This window comes from Miscanthus floridulus, chromosome 17 (genome assembly GCF_019320115.1).
Source record: "Miscanthus floridulus cultivar M001 chromosome 17, ASM1932011v1, whole genome shotgun sequence".
In the NCBI taxonomy this organism is placed as follows: domain Eukaryota; kingdom Viridiplantae; phylum Streptophyta; class Magnoliopsida; order Poales; family Poaceae; genus Miscanthus; species Miscanthus floridulus.
Genome location: NC_089596.1, coordinates 108,817,310 through 108,833,315, shown reverse-complemented (window position 1 = coordinate 108,833,315; position 16,006 = coordinate 108,817,310). Strand labels below are relative to the sequence as shown.

The window sequence follows — 16,006 nt, the reverse complement described above, 5'->3', positions numbered from 1 at the left end:
GCTTTATCTTTGAGTGAGACAAGGACCTTCTTTGGAATTCAGTCATTGCACATTTTGAGCTACCAGGAGATGAAGATTTAAAAAATAGTTAAAAGTTAGGCTCTCAAGAAGATGGCCACACAATTCTAGACCTGAAAGAAGAAGTTGTATAATGAATTTACCAAGAAGAATATGACTCCATATTTTAGTGATAATAGCCCATACAAAAAGTTGAGGGATGACTAGACTAAATTTGTGAGGTATAGGACCTCGGAAGAGGGTGAGGCACGGGTGAGAATCAACCAATAGAATGGCGACAAAAGGTATAGCATCATAAAATGGGATCAAGTGGCTACAGGAGTGCCATTCCTAGGTGGCAAAGAATGGAAGCAGACCTACTTGCCAAAGGGATCCATCCATTTTTAATCAAATGGACCAAACGCTCTAAGAATTGGTTTTTCGCACATGGGGGATCATGGGACCTAGAGACCGAGGAGCCGGTTGTTGGTGGGGAAATTAGAACAGCAGCATAAAGACTTTTTGAGATTGTAGATGTTTCTGCCAGTGGTGCCTTTGTGCCCAACCGAGAGAAGGATGAGCTGACGTACGCCCTCTAGACTCCTAAACACCCTGGGCGAACGCAAGGCAAAGGGTTGATTTCATGGCGGCATGGCTTCCCTGAGGATGTTGCTACCTACAGAAGCCACCAGTGAAGGAAGGATGAGGAGACAGAGTGGATCTATAGGTTAAAGGAGGCGGTGCTTCGGTCGCAGAAGCGAGAACTAAACATGGACGCGAGAATGCAAGAGGAAATCAGATGGCAAGTGACACTACAGTTGATTAGCTAAAGGCAGTCAACATCAGAGCAAGGAGTCAACATTAGCCCCCTTAGCTAAGAAGCAGTTGCGCTTCCACTAAGCTCCCAAATCAAGATGATGCATTGTAGCCCTTCTCCGTGGATGACATCACTATGCCTTTGACGCCATTTGAGTTGTACATTCCCATGGGGTATAGCACAGTCGTGGTGGTGCACGGTATTGTTTCTCCTATGGTCCCTGATAAGATACCTAGAAGCCATGGGAATCCAATTCCACCTGGATATTATAGCATCTCAGTGGATAGAGTTATCAAAGACTATAGGGAAATGGCTCTTGACTTTCCTAGAGGTGATGGAGAGAAGACCCTAGGACAAGCAGATCATTCATTCGTTTTATGGCACAAGTACTACATCATTATTCCTGGTGTGGTGGCTAGGGTACCATCGCCTCCTCCTCAACTACCTAATGATAGCTGTGGATGAAAGTGAACGAAACAGTTTTTCAATAATCATTCTCAACTATTGGCTTCTCACGTAATAACCATTTACTCTCAATCATTTTTGTACTCACAGGTCTCCTAACCTGAGTCTAGTTCTTGCATCCCATGATGATCATCAGAGTGCTCTGGATGATGATGGTGCTCTAGACGATGATGATGCGTTCCATGGCATGGTTGCATCTCTATCTCCATCTCCTCCAAGTTGGTCTCCCCCTCCTCTGCCTCCTGGGCCATGGAGCCATAAGAGGCCCCCACCCCCGGTGAAGAAGAAAGCCAACCATCATAAAACAAAGGCCCCTCTGGAGAAGCGGCCTTATGAGAAGTCTAAAGAGGAATAAAAAAGCGGCGGCACAAAAAGATTTGGATAACTGGCGACAAAGTTTAGCAGAATCAAGAGCAAAGAGGATGGAACTTATGAAAACCCACCAAAGCCGCATTACATAGCTCGACAAGAACTAAGGAAAAAGTCATTGATGTGGAGAAAAAGTGGAGTGAGGCACGTAAGCCCTCGCCATTATTGGACTATGATCGCTCTCTCAACAAGTCATATAAGGCGTCGCTGAAAGTGAAGAGACCAGGGAAAGATGTTGCACAGCTCGGACAATAATCTAAGCAATCTATCGACCCGCTAGTTGTTGAGGATGATTGTAGAAATGCACAAGGCCGTCCAATCGATAGGGAGGCACTCCAAGACTGCATGGACACAACAGGTCTCACACCTCAACAACTCATTAGGGGAGGATCGATACCAACAACTAACTTTGATATTTACTGGACCTATGTGTATGGCAGGAGTCTTGTCAACCCTAAGTCCTATTCATCACTAGGTATGCAAATGTTCTTGTTAAACAAATGGTACTTAAATGTGTGTGCGAAGGAAGAGGCATGGCTTCTTGTTAGAGTTAGACCAGAGCATTACTTCAATGGCTATGATATTCTACATATTGAGTTCAATGAATTACACCAACTATTAAACCAGGACACTCTCGACAAATCTCTCCTCAGCTGCTAGTGTCTATAAGTGATTCTTTCTATAATTGAAGTAAATTGCATGTTAGTTCATTGTCTATATATAGTTATCTTCACACTATATATATTCTTTTGTAATATATATATGCAGATATGAGATGCTGAAACTAAAGAAAAAAGGAATGACTGATGTTGGTTTCTTCGATCCGAATCGCACATTCAAAGACATGGTTACTCCATATGATAGATGGTGACCTCAAGTGAAGAATAATCTATTTACGTTCTTAGATAAGCAACAAGACAAGACACTGATACTCTTCCCTTACAACTTCAAGTGAGTGTTAATGTCTTGTGCACATTTTTTTTGCTTACTCCATGTTGACTTTAGTTAATGAGTTATGACTATGTATAAACATGTAGCTTTCACTAGATACTGCTGGTCCTTGATATACCCAGGAGTCATGTAAAAATCTTTGAGTCAGCGACAAAACCCCGAGAAGACTACCAAGAAATGATAGATATTCTCCAGTGATAATTTCGGTCTCGTATATTGTATACTCTCTTATGCCATTTTTTTATATAAGCCCATTTATTTATTTTGTTGGGTAGTGCTTGGGCTACGTTCGCCCAGAAACACCATTACAGTAATTGGAAAGTGCCTCTGGATATAGTCCAATACCCAGTAAATACTAGCTAGGTCACCGTATCTTTATTTAGTTCAATTCATTATTACCATGCTTCATTGGTTGATGATGAATCTTTTTCTCGTAAAGTGGTGTCTGCAGCAGGGATTGGGGAACAACTTATGTGGATACTACATTTGCGAGTTCCTCATGCAGTACTCAATGAGAACAAGTGAAGAGATCCTCGAAGTATGTAAAAAAATATACACAATTTATTTATTACCATGATGTTGATATATATAATCATATATATTCATGTGTTTCCTTTCATTCGAATTGAAGCTTAAATGGAGGAAGGAAATGGTCCTGCGAGCTGACCAAATCAAAACAATTCAATAGGCATTGTCCGGATTTCTTATGGACGAGGTCATAGATCCCAAAGGCACGTACTACTATGACAGAAAAGAAATATTACCTAGTAGCCATATGTCGGGTACATAAACCTAGGGTCCCTCATGGACCGGCTTCCTAGCAAAGGCTCGGTCCGAGAGACAACGTTGCGAATGACGCACAACTCTTGGACCGGTCCAAACACCTAAACAAAAGGCCAGAAGGACAATCCAATCTTCGACTAGAAGGCCTGGCCGAGGAGGAACGGCGCCCGCTTCTGACTCTAGCACGCCTCTTCGACCAGAAGGCCTCACAAAGGAGGAACAACGCTCGCTTCCATCACCGGCCCACCTCCGGACGGCCTCTCCGACCATAAGGCCTGGCCAAAACATCACTTCCGACTCCGACCCGCTTCTCCGACCGGGAATGCGCCGAACCCCTGCTTATAGCTCCTCTCCGACTGGCGTAATCAGAGCCGTCTGGGACCGACCGATCGGGGACGCCCGCTCAGTAAAGACCAGGAGACGGATGGAGAAAGTAAGGCAGGGCACTTAAGTCAACCGCAATACCGAGACCGTACCCTATACACCTATAGGACAGTACCCTGTGGCCACCCTGGTATGACAGAACCGAAGCAGTGTTGTAGGCGTCGACATTTTCCCTTATAGTGTTGTGGGCGCCATCAACTCCCATACCAGACAAATACGGTAAGGCTCCCCCCACGTGTCTCTGAGGCATCAATAATGTTGTGGGTGCCGGCATTTACCATACCAGACGAATATGGTAAAACTCCTTGCATGCCTCTAGGTATCAACAGTGTGGCAGGCACCGACGTCTGCTATACTTGAAGAAGACGACGCAACCTCCCACGTGCATCTAACATTAAATAGTGTTGTGGGCGCATACCATCATCTTGTACCTGCCGCCGTGGGCAGCAAGACTTAGCAGCATACGTACTCTCTCACTCTCACTTGTAAGGCCATCCCTTTCATCTATAAAGGGGGTGAGCTCTCTTCCAACGAAGGAGAAGTTCGATCAGTTCATTAAGACACAATAACAGAACCACCAGGTTCAAACCACAAGCACACGCTCGAACACTTAGCGCATAGCGGAGCTCCCGTCACTCTCGGCCCCTCAAACCAGAGTCCGACCGGACCTCTTGTATCCCCCATCTTTCTCCTTCTCATTTATAACCCCACTGCAAACTTCGAGCACCTGGGCTCAGAAATAAAGTCATCGACCGACTCAAACTGGACGTAGGGCACTTGCCTGAACCAGTATAAACCCTGTGTCATTGAGTGCTAGGCCACATCCAATCACAATGTACGGCAAAACTACAAATATTTATGTGTTGGTCACTTTCTGCACCGACACCATACGACTGAAGATTAGGGTTGAATGAAATCCTAAGGACATGAGTTCAAGCTTTTTGTGACTTTATTATGTATATATTCCATGCATATAGAACCTCTTAAAATATTTGTATATATATAGTTTCATACATATTAGTGTGTTATTAGTAGTGTAGAATTCGTATAAAAAAGCTAATTGAAACAAAAAAGAATTGAATTTGACAGAAACCATAAAATGAAAAGGAAAGAAATGAAAAAAAGAACTTTGAGTACGGGTTGAAAACACCAACTAGCACTAAACGTGCTAGCCAGAGACAAGGTCTGCGTGGATTCGCAATCCCAGTTGTAAAACCGGGACTAAAGGGGGTTTTCTAACCGAAACTGATGCTTAGTTCTGCACTAGTGACTATTGCCTATTGGATTGCAGCTGGTGACATGCAGTTAGGAATAATAACTCTATAACAGTGGAGCAATAAGCCGAAGCAAGAAGGTTGACCCGGTCCAGGTGTAGGACATCGCAGAAATAGATTGGACTGGAGTGTCTCCGCACTACCGGACTCAGTGGCTTTGCCGAGTGCCAGGGGCACTCGGCAAAGCCCAATTTGTACTCGGCAAAGGACACTCGGCAAAAAATGGGTCGGCAAAGGTGTCTTTGTCAAGTGTTTTTTGTCGGGCACTCGGCAAAGTTGGAACCGAAAAAACCCGAAAAAATGGGGGGGGAAATGAAAAAAAATGGATTTTTTTTTAATCGGTGGAGGCCCCCACCGGCCAGCGCTCGCCCATCTCCGGCATTTTTCGCGTAAATTTCGCAGCAACGTGGCCGACGGGATTTGAACCCGCGAACCTCCCCTGCGCGCGAACCTCCTCTACCACTACACCACACTGTCACTTATGTCTAGATTCCGTTTTAGTTCCCAACATATTATACTAAACCGAGTGTAAATTGCTTGTTTCAGGCCCTAAACGAATTCAAATAAAAAAGTTGTAAACTACAAAGTTTCATAACTTTTCGAGATCTACACTTTTAGTTTAGGAAGTTTTTCCATCCGAGGTTGTTTACTAAATTTGAATTTTAAAATTTTGAAATTCAAACGCAGTTTTGCATGACAAGATGATTTCAAATCAAAAATTTGCCAACTATAATGTTTCATAACTTTTCGAGATCTACAGAGTTTATTTTGGTTGTTTTTCCATCCGAGGTCGTTTGAAAAAATTCGAATTTTAAATTTTTGAAATTCAAACACAGTTTTGCATGATAAGATGATTTCAAATAAAAAAGTTGCCAATTACAAAGTTTCATAACTTTTCGAGATATACAAAGTTTATTTTGGTTGTTTAATCATCTATTCATCCGACATGGTCGTTCTAACATTGTTCACAAATCTTATATATCTCTCTTGTAGTTTCATAAACTACCAGAGAGATATGTTAGATTTGTGAACAAAATTACTTTCATTTTGTCATATGAAGAAAAGACCAAAACAAACATTGTACATCTTGATGAGTTATACAACTTTGTAGTTGAAAACTTTTTCATTTGAATTGATTTACTGCTTCAAAATGTGCTTTGAAATTTTCTTTGCCGAGTGTAAAAAAAACACTCGGCAAAGAAGCTTCTTTGCCGAGTGTAAAAAAAACACTCGGCAAAGAGCTTCTTTACCGAGTGTAAAAAAAAAAACACTCGGCAAAGACGTCTTTGTCGAGTGTCCAAAAAACAATACTCGGCAAACCACTTGGCACTCGGCAAAGAGCCGATCTCCAGTAGTGCCGGTGGTGAAGTCGTTAGCACTAAAATCATCAAAAGAGTCATAGCGCGGCCAGGATAGAACAGTTTTTTTTTTTCGAATCAAGATAAAACATGTTCGTGCAGGCCAACAGATGAACTGTGCTATATTCCCATGGTTTGTGCCCAAATCCTAATAAAGTATTGATTAGCGCAGTCACGGCGGATTAAGCTGTTCCATTCGTTTTCTTTGATTTTTCTTGCTCGCTCAAGAATGCAAATTGCTAGCCTAGGCCTGGAATCAAAAAGGTGTTCGTACGGATGAGCTGCTATTAATGAATTTATTGGTAACACATGCCATGTCGAAATAATCTAATAAAACTATACCATGACTAATAAGCTGGACTGATAAGTTCAAGCGAACATAGCGTCAGTCTGGTTAGTCTGGTCATATCTATGTTTCATCTGTATTAATAGGTTGCCACACAGATATTTTTTATGACGTGACAATATATTTAAGAAGAGAAAAGAATATGTGAGTTCCATGTGTAGATAAACTCTCTTGGCTTGGTCATCATAGAACAAATGTCTATAAAATAAAAAAAGTTAAAATTATGCATTAAAAATGGTTGCTTTATCCATATCTCATTTTTATTGTATGTTTGTGAAAACAAACTCTCCACCAACCGCTCCAGTACTGTAATCTACAATGGTCAAGTCTTGGTAATAAAATCGATCAGCTGCCTTGCACTTGCACTACTCCAGTTCTGATTTCTGAATGAGCTGCGGTAGAGCCTTCACGAGATGCGCGCCGGTCTGCAGTTGAGCACTTGGTAGTGACTAGTGAACCGACACGGCCCCTATTTAACCACTTGCCAACCGCACCAACCAACACAAAGCTTTCCGTTCCACACACTCCCGTCCATTTTCCTTCACAATTCCGCCCGCCACGCTTTCACCAAGCCTAGCAATGGGTGGCGTAGCTGGTGCAGAGACGACGAAGAAGGCTCGACGGGCCACCGCCAGCGACGGCGACGGCGACGGCGAGTCGGTGCCTCCGGTGGAGCAGCAGCAGCAGCAGCCGGCGCCATTGCCCGCTGCCGGCGTCGCTGGCACCAACGCCGCCGACGGCTCTGCCTCTGCGGCGGTTCAGAGCTGCGGCGAGGAGGACGACCAAGACGACGAGCAGGTGGAGAGGTTCTACGCGCTCCTCGCCAACATCCGTGCCCTGAGGGGCTTGTACAGCGCCGGGACCGGACCAGCAGCTTCCGGCCGGGGCAGCAGGAAGCGGGCGCGGGAGGCGGAGGCGCCGTGGACGCCGGCGTTCCGGTTGGAGGACTTCGAGGAGGAGGTCAACCAGGGCGCGGCCGACGCGCGGTGCGCGGTGATGAACCAGGGCGCCAGTGGCGGCGGCGTTGCGAGGCGGCCCACCGCGGCCAGGGCGAGACCCGCCGTGCCCGCAGTCGACGACGACCACGAGGAAGACCAAGTAGCGCGCGGTGGGAATAAGCTCGGTCACCGCGTCGCAGCGCGCGGAAGACCAAGTAGTCGAATTGAATTGAAGAACATGTGATGTGTATTATGCTTGGAGGATTGTCATGCTAAACTTCCCTTCAGTGACGTGTCTATTTATTTTTTTAACTCTGATTTACTTACTGATGTAAATACGTATCATTCTAAGGCATCATTTGCCGTAGCTCTAGCTCGAAAACCTCCGTCTCATATGTGAATTTTACTCCCTCCGTTAAATTTCCTCGCGTTATAGTCAAGGTTTTTTTTAAAAAAAAAATTGACCATAAACTATATATTTGTATAATATATATTTATTTTGTGTGACAAATATTCATATTATTTCTATCAATTCTGATCAAACATAAAAAAACTAACTTAGACAATTATAACATTTGGCGATAACTTTTTTGTACTCTATTTGTTATCTACAGCTCCAAAGAAAATTACTAATGTAACTATAGTTGTGTATTTAAAAAAATACAGAGCTAGAAACACCTATAGTTCCGTGTAACTATAATCCCGTGTTTTCAAGTGTTTCAGGGTGTTTTTAGACATGTTCTAAGCCTATGTTTTAAATGTTTCAGTTGTTCCAGACATATGTTTTAGGTATTTCATACGAATGTTAAAAAAGTAGACCAGAATGTTGCATATGTTGCAGTGGTTGTACACGTATGTTGCAAGCGTCTATTCCCAGTGTTCATATGTTTTTCAAACGCTTTTGCGAGTATGTTTATCTGGATGTTGCATATGTTTTCACATATATGTTCCAAGTGTTTTATCTGGATGTTCTGTAATGTTTGCAATGGTTTTTAAATGTTTTTGCAAATGTTTCAGAGGCGTGTTTCAAGTGTTGCATTTGTCTTTTTTTTTATATTGCAAGTGTTGTATCTGAATATTTTAAAAGTAGATTGGGGTGTTATACATGGGATGCGCGTGGGAAGCAGGAGAGGGCGCGAACGGTCCCTGCACGCGGTTTGGTGGCACTGCTAGGGTGCTCGCTCGCAAGTCTGTCGCTGCTAGAGGCGCTCGCTTGCATGCTACGCGGGCACCGTCCGACGCTAGCGCCCTGGATCGGATGTCCGGGCGCTAACAAGTCCATTTTTTTTAACTCTAATTTACTTGCTAATTTAAGTACGCATCATTCTAATAAGGCATTAGATCATTTGCTGTAGCTCTAGCTCGAAAACCTCGGTCTCATATAGTCATATCTGAAGTTTACTCCCTCCGTTAAATTTCATAGAGTTATGTTAAGTCAAGTTTTTTTAAATTTATCTGAAATTTTCAAGATCCATGACACCAAATTAGTATAGTTAGATACACCGTAAACTATATTTGTATAATATATATATTTATTTATTTCTATAATTTCTGATCAAACATAAAAATAAATAACTTAACAATTATAACGTTTGGCGATAACTTTTTGGTACTCTATTTTGTTAACTACAGCTGCAAAGAAAATTACTCAAATGTAACTATAGTTCTGTATTTAAAAAAAATCACAGAGCTAGAAACACCTACTTCCTACAACTTATTTTGTTCTTATTACACTATAGAGCCATTGCCAAATAAAGTCAACTTAAGTTCTAGACCTCTCTGGGTTTCCTGCCACTACTCAACGATGATGCTGCTGAAATTTAGCTGCTACTGATGCTGATTTGTTACGAGAAAAAATAATATCTAAAAAATACTGTTAAAGTAGTGCTGAAAAACATGGTAGATTTGGTTATCCTTCCTTGCACTAATATGCCACTATCTCGCTCCCTCGAATAAGTACGATGTCCTCACTCTCTTCGGCTTTTACTGCAGCTGCTAGTGCGCTTCTGCTGCAGCTCCACAGCTGGGCGCATTATTGTTCCTGTTGCTAGTGCAAGTGCAGTTGCAAGGCGTGCAGCTGCAGCAAGCTTATTCCAATTAGGTTGAATATACACCAAATTTTCTTTTATGGTTGTTAAGATCTCTTAGATCAATGTCTGCCCCCCCCCCCCCCCCCCCCCCCCCCGGTCAAAAGGAAGCTCTTAATAATATTTACGAAAAAGTTATATTTCCTCCCTGAGCTATTGTTGAGTCTGGAATTAAAGCCCCAAAAAAAAATCGCCTCACCTCCCCTACGCACCCCCAAAAACTTCAACACTGAGGCTCAATAAATTTCAAGATAGATGATTTTAGTTGATGTGGTGCATATGTAGCAGCGTGGTTCGCTTGTAAGTCATACACCTCACCTCATCGTTTCCTTCTTCCCCTCTCCCGTCTGGTACACCTTTCACTTACCAGAGACCCAACGACATCAACAAAAGAAAAAAGAATTGTAGCAATGTTAACGCCTTAACAACCACTCAACTAGCAAACCGTTTCAGTGCTTCACACACAACAAACAGTACAAAGAGGACCGGCGGAGTTATATGTTATTATCAAGAGATTGGAAGGTGTAGCGACGACGCCTGCAGCTTTACCGCTCTACGACAACACCACGCCGGGCGGACGGAGGAATCCCTGGTGGCGTAGTAGTACGTCATGTGGGGCCTCCCGCTGTGACGTCACCTTCGTGCCGTCAGCACGGATGGAGACGGGGGTAACTCCACACACACGGCACAAGTTGGAGTTCGCTCTTGTCGTTGGCGCTTCACGCTTGCGTCATCCGTCGGGCTGTCGCTGACGCAACCATCGAGGGCGGCGCCCGTGGGCCGTGGGACGTGGCCGCGGATGGACCTAGCCTAGCCGTGGTTTCGGCCGTCCACACGTTAGACCTGACGACACCGAGGGCGCCGGCGATCATTTCATTATTACTGGAGTAGTTTCTTCAGGACTGCTTAGCCGTCCCATTGATGCTGTCAGGGTCAAGGTTTAATTATACTGTATTGTACTACTGCACTATATCTATTTGTACCAATTAATTAACGCGCACGATTGTTGAGACCAGTCCACGCCGCAGTGCTGAGTGATCGATCACCGAATACGATTTGGATTTGATACGATTTGGATTTGATACCGTGTCTGTTCGCTCGGTAGTTTCAGCCGTCAATAGTATTTTTCTCTCACAATAAATCAATATTAGTTGGACTTATCAGTCCAAAAACCAACCAACCAACATGCCGCTTGTCTGCTGACTGACTGAAATCACATCACGCTCCTTATAAATCATCGATCCTTTGCAGCTAGCTTGCAGGCAGCCAGGCGAGCCCAGCTAGGTCTCCAACCTCCCTCTTCTTTGGCTGCTACACAAGGCACGCATACGGCATAGCTGCCTACGAGTAGACGAGTATACTACGTGAAAAACAGTTTGTAGCAATGAGGCTTTTTTTTAGAGGTGGCTGGTATTGAAGTAGCCCCTACAGTGATGTGTTTGGGCTCTAACATAGCAGTCGTCCATACAAATGGCATAATAGGGACGGCTGGTAATACGAGCCGCCTCTACAAATACGTCGATTTGTAAGGGCGACGGGTATGTAGAAGCGGCTATTACCAGCCGCCCCTGCTGTATTCATTTGTAAGGGCGGCTGAATCACAAGCCACCCCTATAAAAGCCCGCTGTATATATAGCAACCACCTTCTTCCACCTCGGGCCACTTTCTCCAACCCAAGCAAAAAAGGTTGGGAGGCTTTGGGCTTCTTCCAAAAATTGCTTTACTAAGGGAGAGGTTTTGATCTCAAATACTTTAGTAGAGAGGTTGTACAAGGTAAGAAAATGCTATTCCAAATCTTTATTTAAAGTTTTAATGGTTGGTTAGTGGTCATAATTAGAGTTTTGCTTTTCTCTCTCTTCTATGGTGATTGAGCTTTGTATGAAGTAAATTAGACTCTAGTTTTGAAGCTATTAGTGTAAATTAGTTAGATAAATGAGATTACACCATTTATTAGTCGATCTTGCTTGATTTTAGTTGAGATTACACCCTAGTTTCATGTATGTTTCATGTACATGTAGATTTAGATCTAGATCCAGGGTTTGTTTTTTAAATTTTAATTTTGTAAATTTATGTTTCATGAAATTGAAATAGGGTTTGCATGAAAGGTAGTGGATAAAATATTAATTATTGCAAATTGTTGTCTTTAAAATTATTTATTTTAATTAATAAATATATATTTTAAATTATTTATTGATAAATATGCCATTAATTAATTACCCTCTACTATGGCGTGTGTTTGATATGCTTCATATAATTTTATATTTATATTTATATTTATCTGAAGTATATAGAATTATTGTCAAGTACTTAATTATTAATTTGATTCATTTACATATATATATCTGAATTAGTAGTCCTTTAATGTATTTTCTTTGATTGTTGTGTTTTAAAAGATGAAGTACAGGAAGTCTTGGATGTATAGTTCGTTAAGGTTCAAGGTAGGTTTTCGTGAAGAGGTGGATAAATTTATTAAAGCCGCAGAGAAGCATGCAACGACGTTGACAAAGAATAAGGATACAATTATTTATCCCTACAAAGATTACAAGAACCTTATGGCATGGATAGATGTGAGTATCATCATAGAACATTTGATTGTGCGAGGATTTGTTGAGAACTACACAGTGTGGATTCATCGTGGTGAAACAACGGTTGTTGATAATGACGACGATGATGAAGAAGACGCCGCCGAAACCCTAGAATACCTATCCCAATACTCAGAAGAGCTTGATGTACCAATGAATCCTGTGTTTGGCAATGAACAAGGTGGTGATGCTGGTGGTTGAGATGGTAACGACAAAGATGGTGCCAATAATGATGGGGGAGCACATGTTGGTGATGAAGATGATTTTGATGATTTGGAAAAAATGATTCGGGTCCTTGCACCAGAGATTTTACTAAAGAGCCTGAAAGGTCTAGAAATTTTTAAAAGGGTGACAAAAGCATCGAACGAGACTATGTATGGTGTTGAAAAGGGTTGTTCGACATATTGGACATTGCTATGTTTTGTGTTTGAGCTACTCTTCCTGAAGGTTAAGTACGGCTAGTCAGACTGTAGTTTCAATAATCTATTACGTCTCCTGTCATGGGTGCTGCCACAACCAAATTTAGATCCCACCAACACATACCAAGCGAAGAATGTCATAAGTCCATTGACAATGGGGGTTAAAAAATCCATGCATGCCCCAACCACTGTATCCTTTTTTGTGGTGAAACGTTTAAGTCACTAGATAAATGTCCTCGGTGTGGGACCAGCCGATACAAGAACAATGACTTTTACGGCAGGGATGAAGCTTCCACGGGAAAAAAGAGGAATAAGAAGGGTACGAAAAAGGTGGTACAAGAATCTCAGCCCACAAAGGACACTCAATTAGACAACGATGCAAAGCAGAAAAGAACTCCTGCCTTAGTAATGTGGTACCTGCCAGTGACCGACCGCTTGAGACGTATCTTCCTAAACCCTAAAGAAGTCGTACTCATGACATGGTGGGATGATGAGCGTAAGATGGATGATGATAAGATTACACACCCGGCTGATTGTAGTCAGTGGCAAAGGAATGATGAGAAGCACAAAGAATTCAGCGATGACCCAAGGAATGTATGATTTTGCTTGAGTACCGATGGAATGAATCCCTTCAATGAGAGGATGAGCGACCATAGCACTTGGCCAGTGATCTTGACCATGTACAACATCCCAATGTGGTTATGTTAGAAAGAAAGTACCTTCTCTCACTATTCTTATTTCTGGCCCTAAACAACTAGGCATTGATATAGACGTGTTCCTCGAGCCTTTGATGCAAGAAATAGAGAAGCTATGGAGGCATGAGGAGCCGATGTATGATGCATTCTGAAAGGAGGACTTCATATGTAGAGCAATAATATTTGTAACTACCAATGATTACCCCACGTTGTTTGCTTTGTCTAGACAGATCAAAGGGAAGATGGGATGCTTAGTTTGCTTGGATGGTACTACATGGGTGTTTCTGGATGCATCCAAGAAGATAGTTTACCTAAGAAACCGATGCTTCTTAAAGACAATTCACAAGTACCGCAAAAAATTGTTATTTAGATTTTATAACAACACCCTGGAGATTGAACCCCCTCTGGAGGGACGTTATAACGAAGAACACGTGTACAGAATGGTGAAAAACATACACATCATCTATGGAAAGAAAAATTCGAAAGGGACGAAGAGAGATAGAAACACACCTCCTGTCGAAGGCGTACCTTTCAAAAAACAATCGATCTTCTTTCAGTATCTATCTTATTGGCCCGACTTGGAGGTCCCCCATGCCATTGATGCTATGCATATACAGAAGAATGTCTTTTAGAGTCTCATTGCTATCTTGATGGGCACAGGCAAGTCAAAGGATGGTCTAAAGTCATGGAAAGACATGTTGTAGCTAAACGTGATGCTACAACTTCACCCGGTACCTGAGGCTAATGAAAAATACACTCTGCCTGCAGCGTGCTTCAACCTAACACTAGAAGAGAAGAGAGCTATATGCACTTTCTTGAGGGGGGTTAAAGTCCCAACTAGGTTTTTAGTGATTGTGAAGAAGCTAGTGTCGATGAAGGACTTGTCAATAACACACTGCAAGGCTCACGATTGTCATATGATGCTGATAGTGTTTCTACCTATTGCAATCATGGCTATAAAGCTAGAGTTCTTGAAAATGGCCATCACCCGCATGTGCTACTTCTTTTCAAAGATCTCATAGAAGACGATTGGCAAGAAAGAGCTGAGTGACCTACATGAATTTATGGTGGAGACACAAAACCAAATAGAGATGTGTTTACCTCCTGCTTTTTTGATATAATGCCATATCTCATGATTCACATGGTTCATCATATATAGGCGCTGGACCCTTGCTACTTACATGAAATGTGGTCCTACGAGTGGTTCATGTCGATTCTAAGTCGATACGTGCATAATCAAGCAGATCCAGAGAGCTCCATGATAGAGGGTTACAGTACTAAAGAAGTCATCGAGTGCTGTCAAGAGTACCTAAAAGTATAGAAAGGGATTGGTAAACCCGATTCTCGTTATAAGGGTAGGCTGGCTGGGAAGGGCACCAGTTGTAGAAAAGTGTTCATTGATCATGATTACAAAGAAGTGAGTCGGGCGTATTACAGTGTCTTGCAGAGTACACAACTGATGCAACCGTACATTATTGAATACTTGGCTATCATTATGGTGGAGAGAAATGGTCATTCAGATGATTGGGTCATGAAACAGTATAAGCAACGACTAACTACATGGTTGAAGGACCAAAATATACCACCTAAAGAAATCATAGACTCTATTACCATCAGTAGGTTGGCGGAGGGGCCATCGAGACAAGTGACATCTTGGAAAGCTTATGACATCAATGGGTACACGTACTATACCCACGCAATGGGTAGTAAATATGTGAACCAAAACAACGATGTTTGAATAGAAGTTCTCGATGGAGTGGGGCGAAATTTTCAATACTTTGGCATCATTGAAGAGATATAGAAACTTGACTATGGAAGGGATATAACGGTGGCCCTGTTTCGATGCCGCTAGATCAAACAACACCAACTGAATGAGATTGGATTGAGAGTCCTAGACCTCGAGAATCTAGGCTACCAAGATGACCCTTGGGTGCTTGCTTCATGTGTCGCACAAGTTTTCTATATGCCTGACCCACAAAGTAACCTTCCCCCGAAGAAGAAGACAAAGCACGTGATTGCCTCTGGGAAACAACATATTATCAGAGTTGATGGCGTGGACGATGTTGAAGCTTACAATAACTACGATGAGATGCCGCTATTTATAGACTTTCCTAAGAAGATTAGTGTTGTGGAAAAGAACCTGCCCAAAGACATGTTGCCATGAGAATGAAAAGGTGTCAAGAGAAAAGTTGTTACAGCAGGCTAGCTAGTTGTTGAATGTGAAGTGTTTGTGTAAGTGTGTGTGCTTGTAAGACTTCATTTATGCATGTGTGTGAGACTATATATTATGAATGTGTGTGAGACTATATTTATGTATGTGTTTGAGACTATATTTATTCATGTGTGTGAGACTATCCTTTGCAACATCTAGATGAACCTATTACAACATCCACTCTATTAGTACTAAAACAGCTATAACACGCAGACACTTGAAATAGGCACTTATTACTACTACAACATGTTCAGACTACTATTGAAACACTTAAAACAAGCACTTAACACTTTATGAAATGAAGAAATGACCAAAATAAAAGTTGAAGA

At 42.3% G+C, this 16,006-nt stretch overlaps 1 protein-coding gene across 1 annotated transcript; it reads left to right on the top strand.

Annotated features, from left to right (window-relative positions):
• The first annotated feature begins 7,323 nt into the window (after positions 1 to 7,323).
• Positions 7,324 to 7,926, top strand: LOC136516172 (NRR repressor homolog 1-like). The gene has a single exon (XM_066509542.1). The coding sequence runs from the start codon at positions 7,324 to 7,326 to the stop codon at positions 7,924 to 7,926; it is 603 nt and encodes a 200-aa protein (XP_066365639.1).
• The last annotated feature ends 8,080 nt before the right edge of the window (positions 7,927 to 16,006 follow it).

Coding starts and splice junctions, on each gene's coding strand:
- LOC136516172 (XM_066509542.1), top strand. CDS start 7,324: ATGGGTGGCGTAGCTGGTGCAGAGACGACGAAGAAGGCTCGACGGGCC.